Here is a 12,373-nt window from a genome sequence, read left to right as displayed (position 1 = left end):
TCTCATGGAAAAGCAGAGATGAAAAATACACTAGAAAGGAGATTTTATTAGATTGATGATGATGATCTTAATCTTAAATAATCAGGTAGCTATAGCAGTAGCTGCTATCTATTCTTTAAATAGTTTTTATATACTTCCAAGATCACTGATATTTGGGGAAATGAGTAAGCAACTATTCGAATAATCAATAAATCACAGTTAAAGAAATAGATAAAAAATAATAATAATAATAATAATGACAGATACAGATCTTGTTTGCTTGCCCCAACCCTTCCCCAAGGAAAAGATAGACCTTGTTAAATGAAATAAACAGAGAAAAATTGATAAGGTGGGATTTTGCAAATATGTTTGAGGTTAACTTAGCCATCATCACATCACAACAGCAACAGCCAAAATTGATGTTCTGGAACCAGCGGATGTAACCCAGGAAGTGTGGACACCTCGAGTCATCGTAACAGCTCTTGCCACTCCTGACGGTGCTCATCATGAAGACTCAACTCAGCCACCTCTGTCTTCAGACAATGAGGCAGGATGGGGCACTGAAGGCATCACACATTCCACAGATGCCCATGGGGGTGAGGTCCTCCACGGGCTGAATCCTGATAGTACGAATGAAGCTGGAGATGACTCTCTCCTGACGGGTACCAGTAAGAATAATGGATCATGCTCATTTCTCACATGCTGTGTGAAATGAGGCATTATTTCTTCTGATTTTGATGCCTTTCACTACCTTTCTCATCTTGGGGATCTACAACCCTATTGCGGACTTGCAACCCAAAAATTTCCTGTGGTGGGATCTGTGCTGTTATTAGAACAACCTTCTGGAGTAGTCGCAGGGGACTTCTTCCTGGTACATTTGGTGGTTTCTGGTCTTTGCTGAAGCATGTTGCCAGGTGGCCTCCTGTCTCTTCTTATGCACGTCATGTGCCTTGGTGATCCTGAATTCCCAGCCCCATCCTCCCATATTATTCATCGGTGGGGTCAGGCTTGGTATGCTTTGGTGCTGCGATTGGTGTGGTGGAGGTGCTCTGGTGGACTTAATTGAGTGATCTGCTCCTGTGACTCAGCAGTGACACCATCACCAAGGAAGACTGTCCTGATGATGAGAGCAGAGCAATCACACAAGATTTATATCCCGTTAATTCTGCCTTCCATTCCTTACTCCTCACTAGGGGAGTCACAGGCACAACACCACAGATCGGGCTGTGGTATGGCTGCTCACTCCTGAGTTACAGGGTCAGGTTTTTGCTGCTGTGGTTTCTTCTTCCAAAAGTCTTCCCTCTCCATCTGTCACTGGGATACATGGGTACGGCCAACATCTCCATCCAACATGACAAACAAGTTTTGCTTAAGTGTCTCAAAAGCCAGTGGCAGCGTGGGAGAGGAAGGGGAGGCCTTCTGCTCATTCTTCTCCTGCCGTGCTTTAAACCAGGCAGAAGGACATCCTTTCTGCCTTGCTGTGATACCGGAAAGAGGGCAATAACATGGGTGGTGGTTTGGTGGGCATTAACGTTTAAAGCTGATCGTGCCATCATCATGGCAGTCACAGAGTCCATGGATGTTGTCGGCCGGGAGGAAGCTACCAAAGAGCCGTTGGCACCCAGCGCTCAGCCTGGAAGTGAAAGTGAACAAGCAAATACCACAGATGGCTCTTATGTCAATTTGGTACCTGGAGTTTTTTCAGACATTGATGATCATCACAATCAGTTACAGACCCCTCTTCCTCCTAGTAAGAAGTATAAATTAAAATGGTTTTCGTTTTTCCATGTCAATTATCGTTTGGGACAACGATGATCCCCTGAAAGTATTTGCACTAACCAGGGTTTTCAGTTATGCTAATTTGCTTTTTTGGTTATTATTGCTTTTGGCATTTCTAGATATTTTTATGATCCACATCTAAGATGCCATGAAAGGAAATCTTTTTCTCTGCAAAGCAGAGGACTTTTGCCAAATGACTGAAAGTAGTGTTTTGCAAATAACTTTTTCTTACATTTTACTATCTGTATGTGACAACATATCTCATAAAATGAAAAAGCATAAGCTTTTTCCCCATGCTAGCATTTTTCTTCCTATTTGACGGTCGCAAGTGACATCTCTGTAACACTTAATAGTCTTTCACTCTTCCCCTGTCCTCATTCCTTCTGTGTCAGTGGAATACATATCAAGAAAAAGTAATTCTCTCTGCAGTCCTTTTTCTTTTTTTTTTTCCTGCCTAGTTACCTCTGCTATTGGTATCTTGCCAATGATAATTATAGCTACATATAGTGGGTTTTAACTGACATTTCCTTTGTGAACAGTTTCTTAAGTGTTATTCTTCTGATAAAGTTAGTGCAGTTAACAGTAACCATGTTTACTTTATTACACTACAAATATCTTTTTTTTTTTTTTTTTTTGGCAACTTAGTAGTACGGGAAATTGAGGGACTTTTCCTTGTTCTTAAACACATCATGCTAATAGCAATTTTTTAATTTTTTTTTTTTTTCCAGAATCTAGTTATCTCACACACTAACCTAAATACTACTTTCATGCACTTTCCTGGAAGTTAGTGGAACTTTGTCAGGTTTGGCCAATGCTCTGTGGTCATTCTTTACACACAAACATAATTATATACTTGTATATGTAAAACATACATATACTTACATATACTATGTATGTGTCTTACAGCAAGCACTTTAAAGATAATTTTATTATTCATAATGGTTAGGAGTTAGAATTTGCTTCCAATGAAAACATTAATTTTGAAAGATTTGAAAATGGAATTTGGAGTGACAGCTAAATGTTTCTAGGTATGTTTGATTTCTCTCTACACTTTTACCCTGGGATAACTCCACTAGGTTTGGTGGAGTCTATTTAAAATAATTAATGTGAATTCATATGCTATCAGGTAGAATTTTTCTTCCTTTTTTTTTTTTTTTTTTCCAGAGTTTTTTGTAGACACAGTAAAATCAAATCTACCAAAACCGCGGTTAAAATATTTTGACATAGGCACAGCAATATAAATGCAAAATGTGTATTTGCGTTTTATTGGAAAGATAAATATTTTAATAACTGTTTCCTACTATGACAAACTCATTTCTTGACACCCACTGCCCTATTAACTTAATTAGTCCAAGCAGCCTCCTTAATTTACTGTACAGACATTACAAACTTTGAAAAAATGTTTGCTACCTTTCTGTTTTGATCATATAAAACCTGTAAGGACTGGTTTTAAGACCTTTTTCAAGGTGAATGCCTGTGTAGAATATTTGCATTGCCAGTGCCCTGGCAAAGTTTCATAAGGCCTTCTTCTTAAAACTTCCTTATTTTTCTCACTTACCTACCCTTTGTAAAACATAGTACAAGGGGACTACTTGGACACTACTGTTGTCGTTTTTTTTTAAAGTTAGTTTATTGAAGCGTTCTTTCATTTGTAACATTGCCCTCTATAGCTGTATTGAGTGAAAAAGATTCCTTAATATATTGACAGGCACTATTTAAAGGCTTCCTCCAAACAAATGAATGGCTTCCTGTAGTATACTCCTTCCTTTCACTTGCCTTTCCTCTGCAGAAATGTTTAAGCTGTTGTCTGACATCCCACTAATGACTGACCTTTTGTCAAAGTGCCACAGTGGAATAACAAATCAGTCTACTGAAAGAATCCAAAAAATAAGAGTCAAAAAGAAGAAAATCTAGTATGTCATCAAAATGAAATGTAGACCGCAATTGAGGAGACTTCCCTGCCTTCTGCAGGCACTTCCCAGGAGCCAGAACACCAGGAGACATGATCAAATCCTGTTTCTTCTCAGGGCTCAGGGGAGCAGGGAAGAGCAAATTTAGCAGTTCTCTTAACACAGAAATCTTTAATAAATGTCTTTCTAAGGGCCTTTTTGGTGAAAAAGCTCTGCCATTTCACGAGGGTGATTTAAAGCACCTTAAAAAATATCCGCTGACATGTCAAGTAGACAAGTCATTACATTTATCTTACTCAGCTTTCTTGGAGGCTAGATTAGGTCCCATAGTTGCTGAGTTAGTGCTCTGTCCTTTGGGGTGAGATAGTACAAAAAAACTGAAGGGTCAATAAGTTCCTTGCTAACAAATGTAATGAAAACATCTGGAACGTTCAACTACTTGTTGGCTATGCTTAACAGGAGGAAAATGCACTTCTTAGTTTTGTATTTGCCAGCTGCCATTAGGAAATGAGATCAGAAAGGCTGGCTAGAAGAGAGCTGCAATGTGTGTGACAGAAAAAGAATTTTACAGCTGATTAGAGTAAGTGTCTAATTGCTCTATCAGTGTCTGGAAGAATTCAGAGAGGTGGAGATCTGTAATACTGTTTTTGTACTGATAATGAAGTTGTAGTCCCATGTGAAACTACTGTATCTATAACATACAGATAATTTTAGACATGGGATACCCATATGGCAACAGAGTGGGCCACAAATATTACTGTCATCACATAAAACTTCAAGCAGTGTGACCATCAGAGGAAATATGTGAGACTGAAAGTATGCATTTGAACTTAAGATCTAATTCAGTCTTAGAACCAAATTAAAAAAAATTATTAAAAAGAGCCAGAGGATCCATATATAATTTTACAGAGAGTATTTTTGCTATTAGAGAGAATATTTAGAATTTTTAAGGTCCCACTTTATACATAGCTATCAAATTTAAAACCATCCAGAGTACTATACTTTTATTTTATGAAAGTAGGAAAGTTTTAGAAATTCCTTATCATTCTATATAGGAATAAAATAAAAAGCCTTAAAATTTCTCCATATTGACCATTTTCAATTTAAATCAGAAAGTCAAATTGTCAAATTATTTTTCTCTCTCTACTCTTTTGTCATTCTCTTTTCTCCATGGAACAGACAAGATCTTTGACTTATATAACAAAAGCATCTTCAAAAAGTTTCCAACATTCAGAAGTCTTTACCTTCTCTCCAGAAAATTTCTAGGCAATTACAATTGCGTTTTGGTTCATGAAAGTATTGCATAATCAAAAATGAAACATATGAGAATGTGGAAAGGGAAAAACCCTGAGCTTTGTTATTCAGAGTATGATGATTATAGTCTTTGTAATAGGTTTCCATATGAATACTTTTTAATGACCTCAGTGTGAACTTTCTAGAAATATTTTTTTTGTATTGTGGAAGTCATCATTTTTAACCTCCCTGTTAAATATTCACTAAAGATATTTGGAGTAACATACAGTTTTGATCTTTAGGATCTACATCCATTATAGATGGTGATCATGGTTCACGCAAGGGAAATTTTGAACCCACTCCTAACCCTGGAGAGAACGCAACAACAACAATAACATCACAACCAAGGTCATCCCAGGTACCAGGTAGGTTTCTGAAGTCATATCTTTTAACAATTTAAGAACATAATGATAATAATATAAACTGAAATTAGAGATGAAGATGTACATCAAGTATAGTTGTTCAGGTTTTGTTCTGAATCACATTGTTACTGAGAGTCTGAGAAATGGAGCATATTGCAACTCATAAAATATTCTAGCACTATGTAGATAAAAGAAATCATGCATTTTGGAGAATAGGATTAAGAGATAAATAATTTTGATAAATTGATATACAATCAGGGAAAATTCAGTAAAGATAAATGCAAAGTATCATAACTGAGAATATTCCATGAAAACAATATCTGATAAGTGTTATAGAAAAGGAGTTGCATGTTAAAATAAAATGGAAAGAAGTCAACACAATGATGTCAAAGAATGACATTTTTTTTCTGGGACATATTGTGGAATGAAGAACAGGCTATGGAGAAGGTTGTGAAATCTCCTTTATTAAAAATGCTGAGAGCAAATGGAACATTTCTCAGAGATGCTCTTATTCATTCTGTTTCACTGAAGTGAAATATAACTGAGGTGATCTCTTTGGGTCCTTTCCAGTTTTACCTCTTTATCCTGGTTTTGTAGTTCCTTCTATTTTTTTTTTTTTTTTTTTTTTTTTTTTGTTTAGGATTTGGCTTTTTAAAGATCTCCCTTAAAGTAAGATTTAAAAAAAAAAAAAATGTAGATATTTCACTCTACCTTAAAGCCAACCTACTTTTGTACGTGGGATTGCAGATGTGTCAGCACTAAGCTTTTTCTTCTGCTCTTGGAATAAATCAATGACACAACTCCTCTTCACCTATGCAATCTAAAATGCACTGATTCTAGATGCCAGAAGTGGCCAGGTATTTCATTGGTGTTGGTCTGGGTGTAGCTGAGCACTTTCTTTGATCACATAGGCAATGTGACTGATGAAAACGTACCTGATTTGCACAGAAGCAATTTGCAAAGTGAACAAACATTCATTCAAGAAGTCGTGCAACTTAAAGAATGCACAAGCATCTGTGAAACTGCAAAATTACACAGGACAGATTAACACATTCTCTCCCCTTCCCTTGACTCTCCCCAGAATGGCTGATCATCGTTGCTGCTCTCTTGGCACTGGCATTGATCCTTGTAGTGTGCATCGCCGTCAGCAGTCGGAGGAGGTAAGGTAGCCCTGCACTTTGAAGCACACCACAGCATGATGTAGGTGCTGGAATAAAGCACTGCCACATATCTTTTAGAGGTCTTATTGAAATAAGATGGAGATAAGACACATGGTGAGATGGAAAAATCTATACCTTTCTTTCTGTTAAGTGACTCTGGAGTTATACACCCTGAATGGCACGGCTTGTTGATTTATGTATCACTCTGCTTTGCGTACAAAAGCAGAGGCTGCCATTGTTTCCTCCCTCTTAGCCCAGACGCACCATAGAAACAGACAAATAGGGCCAGTGTGACTAAATATAGACTGCATCTGACAAGAACTGAAACAATCTCAAAGCTAAAAATTATGTCCTAGATACTGCAAGTGGAAAACATATATTTTACTTAGAGCTGCCATGCAGGTGGGATTGAGACCCAAGGAGAAAAAGTGCACATGGGTCTGTGGGTGTGCATGAGTTCATGGATTAGATCCTACCAATATGCATCAGTCCCTATGAGGATCAGTCTTTGAAGCATGGACGTAATCTGGTATTCTTGAAACAGGTGGCATTGTTTCTTTCACTAGGATCAAAATATTTAAGAGATTAATCTATTCAGATAAGTGATAATCTGCTGCAGACACAGGGAAGGAGTTGCTATGCAGTCACCACACTGCACACAAGCATCATCTCATCTGAAAGTAGCTCTGCAGCTGTGCTGCAAGGGAACTGGGCAGGTGAAAAAGGTGGATTGAGCATCCAGGGTTATCCAAGCAGTAAAGTGAGAATGTTCCAAGCATTCATTTATTTAAAAACGAGAACTGCGTATTTATTTTTATAATGCTGTCAGTTAAAAGGAATGTTGACAGCAGCTTCTCCAGTTTTGCTCTCATTCTGGCTGCCTGTAAAAGCTTGTGGGCTGGAGGCTTTGGTTTCAAGGTAGTTAGCTTCTTGATTCAGAAATCAATAGACTTGGCCTTCATAGCTACAAAGTCAGTACAGCAGGGATCTCAAGCACTTCCACCAAGCAATTGGTCTTTCTCAGCGAATAGCAAATTGCTTCACTATAGGGTTGTTGTTGTTGTTGCTGTTTAATTGGTCTTGTCTTGATAAAATTGGTGTTATCTTCACAAAACCAAAACAAAATGGCCCAAGGTTCAGTGTGAGGCAGTTTCCTTGTTTGATTGTTTATTTTTTTATTATTCCTCTTGTTGCAAAGAAGAACGTCGTTGTCTGGTTCCTATTGTAAAAAGTGTTAGGCCCTCCATCCAGAGTCCAACACTGGGTGCGGCACAGCCTGACCATCATGTCAGGAAAGAAAAGCTGAGCTGCTCTTTTGAGAGGCTGTGGCCTCTCTTTCAGCATTTCATAGTTGCAGAGCAGGAATCGTTCCCAAGTGTGTGCATAGCATTCACACAGCAAACTGAGCTGCTTTGGATGAAATAATCCTCACCTACCAGTCAGTAAGCATGAAAAAAGTCATACTTCAAAAGCATAATGGCATAATTTAACGGCAAAATTAGTCATTCAAACAAAATCTGTTTCAACGAAGAAGAAAATGCTTTAAAGTAAAACTTCAGAAAATTAGTGTACCTCTTAACAGAACTCTGGGCATTCAGTTTATACTAGGCTATTCAAAGACAACAAGTGGGATATTCAGCACAGTGTATCCAGAGTTTTAATGGACTAGGGCAAATCCTGACATCCAACTATTAATTTCTACTGCCCTGAAGAATATCCAGCCCACATGGTCCAAAGTCTGGATGTACAATGACCCTGTCCATATACTGGGATGTATACAAAGTTCATAAATGTGGATATATCCACACCTTAGAAAATCTTTTCTAGTTTTCAGTAATGCCTGTTAGTCCTGTCTATAATGACACTAGATAGCAACTGATTTAGTAGGATCCTGAAAAATTTTATGTATATAATTGTGGATTTTTTCAAAAATAAAATATGCAGTGTGGAGACACCTTACGCCTTTCATTGCACAGGTCTGCACTGACAGACGCAAGTTTCATTTCTAAGCACCTTTTTCTAAATACTAACTTGAATTTTCTTCTCTTATTTCCATTAGCCTCCATTTATGGTACTTATTTCCTTTTAATTTCTTTCTAGATGTGGGCAGAAGAAAAAGCTTGTGATCAATAATGGCAAAGGTGCAGTGGAGGACAGGAAGACAAGTGAATTAAATGGGGATGCCAGCAAATCACAAGAAATGGTGCACTTGGTTCACAAAGAACAGTCAAATGACCGAACAGGAGCATCTGACGAATTCCTCACCATTGACGAAACACAAAATCATCAGGAGCTGGACATGAAGAGTGGAGTGTAATGGTACCAACTCACTAAGTAGATCAGAGCTGGGGAAATCAAAATCACATGGAACTTGGGCCAGAATTCACAGATGCACTGTGCTACTGATGTCTTTTGAACACGATTAAACTTAAGTTGTCTTCATTTTTAATCATTTTTAAATGATGTCTGAGTTACAGAATTGACATTTGCTACCTGAAATAAGCCCCAAGAGTTGCATAAATTTGTCAGTTCCCAATTACTACACAGAGGACACTTACTGTGTCCTGGGTATATCATTGATCCCCAGATACAGTGTCTTCGCTGTGCGGAGCTACAGAAGTATGCAGTTGCTCTATCTTACAGGTATTTAAGGTACTAAACTTGTCATGGTACAAGAGTAAGTGAGCAACAAATGTCAAGAGCAAAACAAAAAGCTTAAACCAAAAAGGCTTCCTATACAATGTCTAAAACAGCAGAATTCATCAGAAATGCCTTACAGCCTGGAAGAGCAGTAGGTGCATTGAAAGTCTGCCAGTAAAATCAAAAAGTGACATAATGATTTATGACTTATTCTGTAACAAGGAAAACCCAGAAGGACAAAGCTTATTTATCGTTGTTTTAAAATGTCTGCGGGCATGCAGCAAGTCTTTTTGGGAGGGGGAATAAAGAAATGAAAACATGAGCTGATACATAATAAACATCATTACTTTATTATCTTAACAATCTGTACAGTTATCCTTGAGTTTTTGAGTTTTTGAAGAGTTATCCTTGAGTTTTTGAAGTGTTCATTGCTCTTCCCCCTCTCTCCTTCATTGGTCCCAGTTTGTGTATGTTTTAATGAGTCTGTTAGTTAGTATAATTAATAAAACAGAATGACCCCAGCTCTATTGTGCATGCACAAATCAAGGAATTTGAAATCATCAGCGATGATGACAGTATTTTTATTCCAGAAGAATAGGTCTTTACTTTCCCCTGCTCAATTGTACTTAGGAGATGCTGAGCTTAGTAAAGCTTGTTTCCCCTGTAACTGTTGTGTTACACCAGTTTGATGATATTTTAAAAGTGGCCTTTCTATGATCTCACTCACTTCTGAATTCTATTTCCTCCACGTTTTATTTCTTCTTTTTAAAAATACCAAAACAAATACTGCTTGTTTACTGGTACCAGAAGTTGAAATTCTGCAGAAAAGATCAAAGAGATTTAAAGGAAACTCTCCCAACAATGTAATATAGTAAAATAGCTGCAGCTGCATTGTCATATGCTTTTGTTTTGTCATTGTATGTCTATTATGTAAAGTATTTGTATTAAGCTATGATGCTGTGCATTATATTGATATGAACTGCCAGAAAGAAAATTATTTACTACCAGTGGTCTGTGCCATTTTTAAGAAAGCATATTGGAATGGTGGGCGAATTGTAACTTCTAATTGGGCTGCCTCAAAAAAATGCAAGCAAAATCAACCAGAGGTAATAGCATTCAGCGAGGTGTGTCAGCTGTGGGATGGGGAATACCAAGAGAAGTCCATTCAGATGTTCCTGTTCACTGACCATAGCACCTTCATTGGAAAACGCCATTCTGCTAATGCATTATTTTATGTTCTCCATCTGAAGCAATTGGAGGATAAGTATTCAGCTGGCTAAGTACTAACATTATCTAGCACTGATCTTTACTAGAACATGAAGCCCAATCAAAATCGTGATTATGGTTCTCAGTTACAGCCCTTCAGCAGTTCCCCAAGCATCTATTTGAGTTGCTCAGTGCCCCAGTATCTGCAGGCAGATCTCCTCAGGGAAAATGTACACTTGGGCAAAAGGTCCCAAGACAAGACATGATTTCAGGGTGCACGTAGGACATTTTCTGGCTCCATGTATGTAAAGACGTCTCATCTATGAGCAGTCACACAGCTCCAAAGGTGTTCAAACAAGCTGAAGCCAATAAGGTCAAGGTGACTAACAACACTATCAGTATATGTATATCAGTACATTGTCAAATTTCTTGGCCCTGCCACAAGCACGTATTTGAATACTGAGCTGTGCTGTGGGAACTTTGTTGACTCTACATTGATTTTTTTCCTACAATGTTTTTAAGCAAGCTTTTCTTTTTGTCATTATAAATCAATAACATGTAATTATATATGCTTATCTCTAAGTGTGGAGATCCAGAATAAGAATTTTGACTCTCTTTAAATCTCAATTGAATATAAGCCACAATCAAAAGGAGACTTTTCACTGTCTTGAAGGATAAAGTTTTCTTTTTTTTTTTTTTTTAAAAAAAAGAAAGGAGGATAAGTTTTTTTAAAAACAACAACAAAAAAAAAAAAAAAAAAAAAAAAAAGGAGGGTGGGAGAGCTATTATTCATCTCCCTAGTGAGATGTTCAGTGGAGAAATTTATCTAATATTCAGTAACTGTAACTATAAATGCATGGACAACGCTGGTTGGCTTCTTTTTATATTTTTAAATAGGGAGATGCTCAATTTCTCTTTAAAAAGGCAGTGCCATTATTTTATATATGCTGATTCTTTTTAGATTATGTCATGCAACTGAAGTGCAATTAAGTTTTATTATAGTTTCAAAACTAGGTGGCCATTTCATATATGTAATATTGTACATATTTTTATTAATCTTGTTTTTTTTTATTATTTCAGGGGTTGTTTGTTGTGTGTATGTATTTTTTCTACAGAGCACTAGATATATTTGCATATTTATTTAACAGATTAATCAAAAAGAAAGAAAATAGCACCTCTAAATTGTAATTAGAAATAACATTGCTAAAATAATTGTAAAATGAGCTTCCAAAAATAAACTTGACTCCACATTGAGGGTAAAAAGTAAGATTAAAGTTACTAGTGGGAGAGAGGAGGCATTCAGCAGGGTAGTCATATATAGCAGTGGTGAGCTGCTATAGTGGTGACCAGAGGTCAGTTCTTCTGCTTGCAAGCTGCAAGCCAAACTCAGCTGAAGGCTGCAGGACCTCACATCACCCACGGGTTCCCCAGCTGCTCTGGGGGTTAGTGATGAGTTCAGCTCCCCTCAGAGCTGAATATCTCTGGGATATTTCAGTCCAAGATCAACCCAGTAAAAGAGAAGTAATGTTTAAAGCAGTAAGTATATTTAAAAGAGAGGTTGTACGTTTTATGAGAATGTAATATTTTCTTCGAACAGTCTGGGGTGATCGCTTCCCCTGTATTTTCTTGAAGCTCTTACAAGGAATGGTTGATTAAAGCAGTGAAAGGATATGCAGCCTTCATGTCTATCTGTGTGGATATTTTAAACCCTTCCCACAACATCAGCCCCCAAATTGTATTTCTGCACAACAGTCTCTTCTTCATAGGGATGTCTTTTTTGTGTCCTTTGCCAAGAACACCAACACCAACTACCTCTGCACTATGTAGTGTACATTGGCTGGAATATTATTAGGAGAAAATTACCAGGTGTCTCATAAACATCGACACATAGTCACAGTGCTGGGGAGAGGCAGAGATTTGTATATCGTCCTGGTAAGGGCTGCTCCTAGTCACTCTTTCTGTAGATGAAGGGAAGCAATAAAATCCTCTGAGAACTGTGTTCTGCCTCAGCATACTTCATGAGCCAGCAGTTACTGGGTTTATT

At 37.5% G+C, this 12,373-nt stretch overlaps 1 protein-coding gene across 25 annotated transcripts in view; it reads left to right on the top strand.

Annotated features, from left to right (window-relative positions):
• CD44 (CD44 molecule (IN blood group)) overlaps positions 1 to 12,004 on the top strand; it is a 63,320-nt gene extending 51,316 nt beyond the window's left edge. For 17 of the 25 annotated variants that reach the window (XM_084520388.1, XM_084520385.1, XM_084520389.1 and 14 more), the window contains 5 exons: positions 384 to 647; positions 1,544 to 1,729; positions 5,204 to 5,326; positions 6,405 to 6,483; positions 8,584 to 12,004. In XM_084520388.1, coding sequence (XP_084376514.1) covers positions 384 to 647; positions 1,544 to 1,729; positions 5,204 to 5,326; positions 6,405 to 6,483; positions 8,584 to 8,800 — 869 coding nt within the window. In that variant the 3' untranslated portion in view covers positions 8,801 to 12,004. The remainder of the gene's footprint in view (positions 1 to 383; positions 648 to 1,543; positions 1,730 to 5,203; positions 5,327 to 6,404; positions 6,484 to 8,583) is intronic. The other 8 variants (XM_084520368.1, XM_084520373.1, XM_084520379.1 and 5 more) reach the window with 5 other exon arrangements.
• Positions 12,005 to 12,373: the final 369 nt, after the last annotated feature.

The sequence above is a fragment of the Aythya ferina genome (assembly GCF_964211825.1).
Source record: "Aythya ferina genome assembly, chromosome: 5".
NCBI lineage: Eukaryota > Metazoa > Chordata > Aves > Anseriformes > Anatidae > Aythya > Aythya ferina.
The sequence above is the reverse complement of the archived record's forward strand: the minus strand, read 5'-3'. Positions and strand labels throughout refer to the sequence as shown.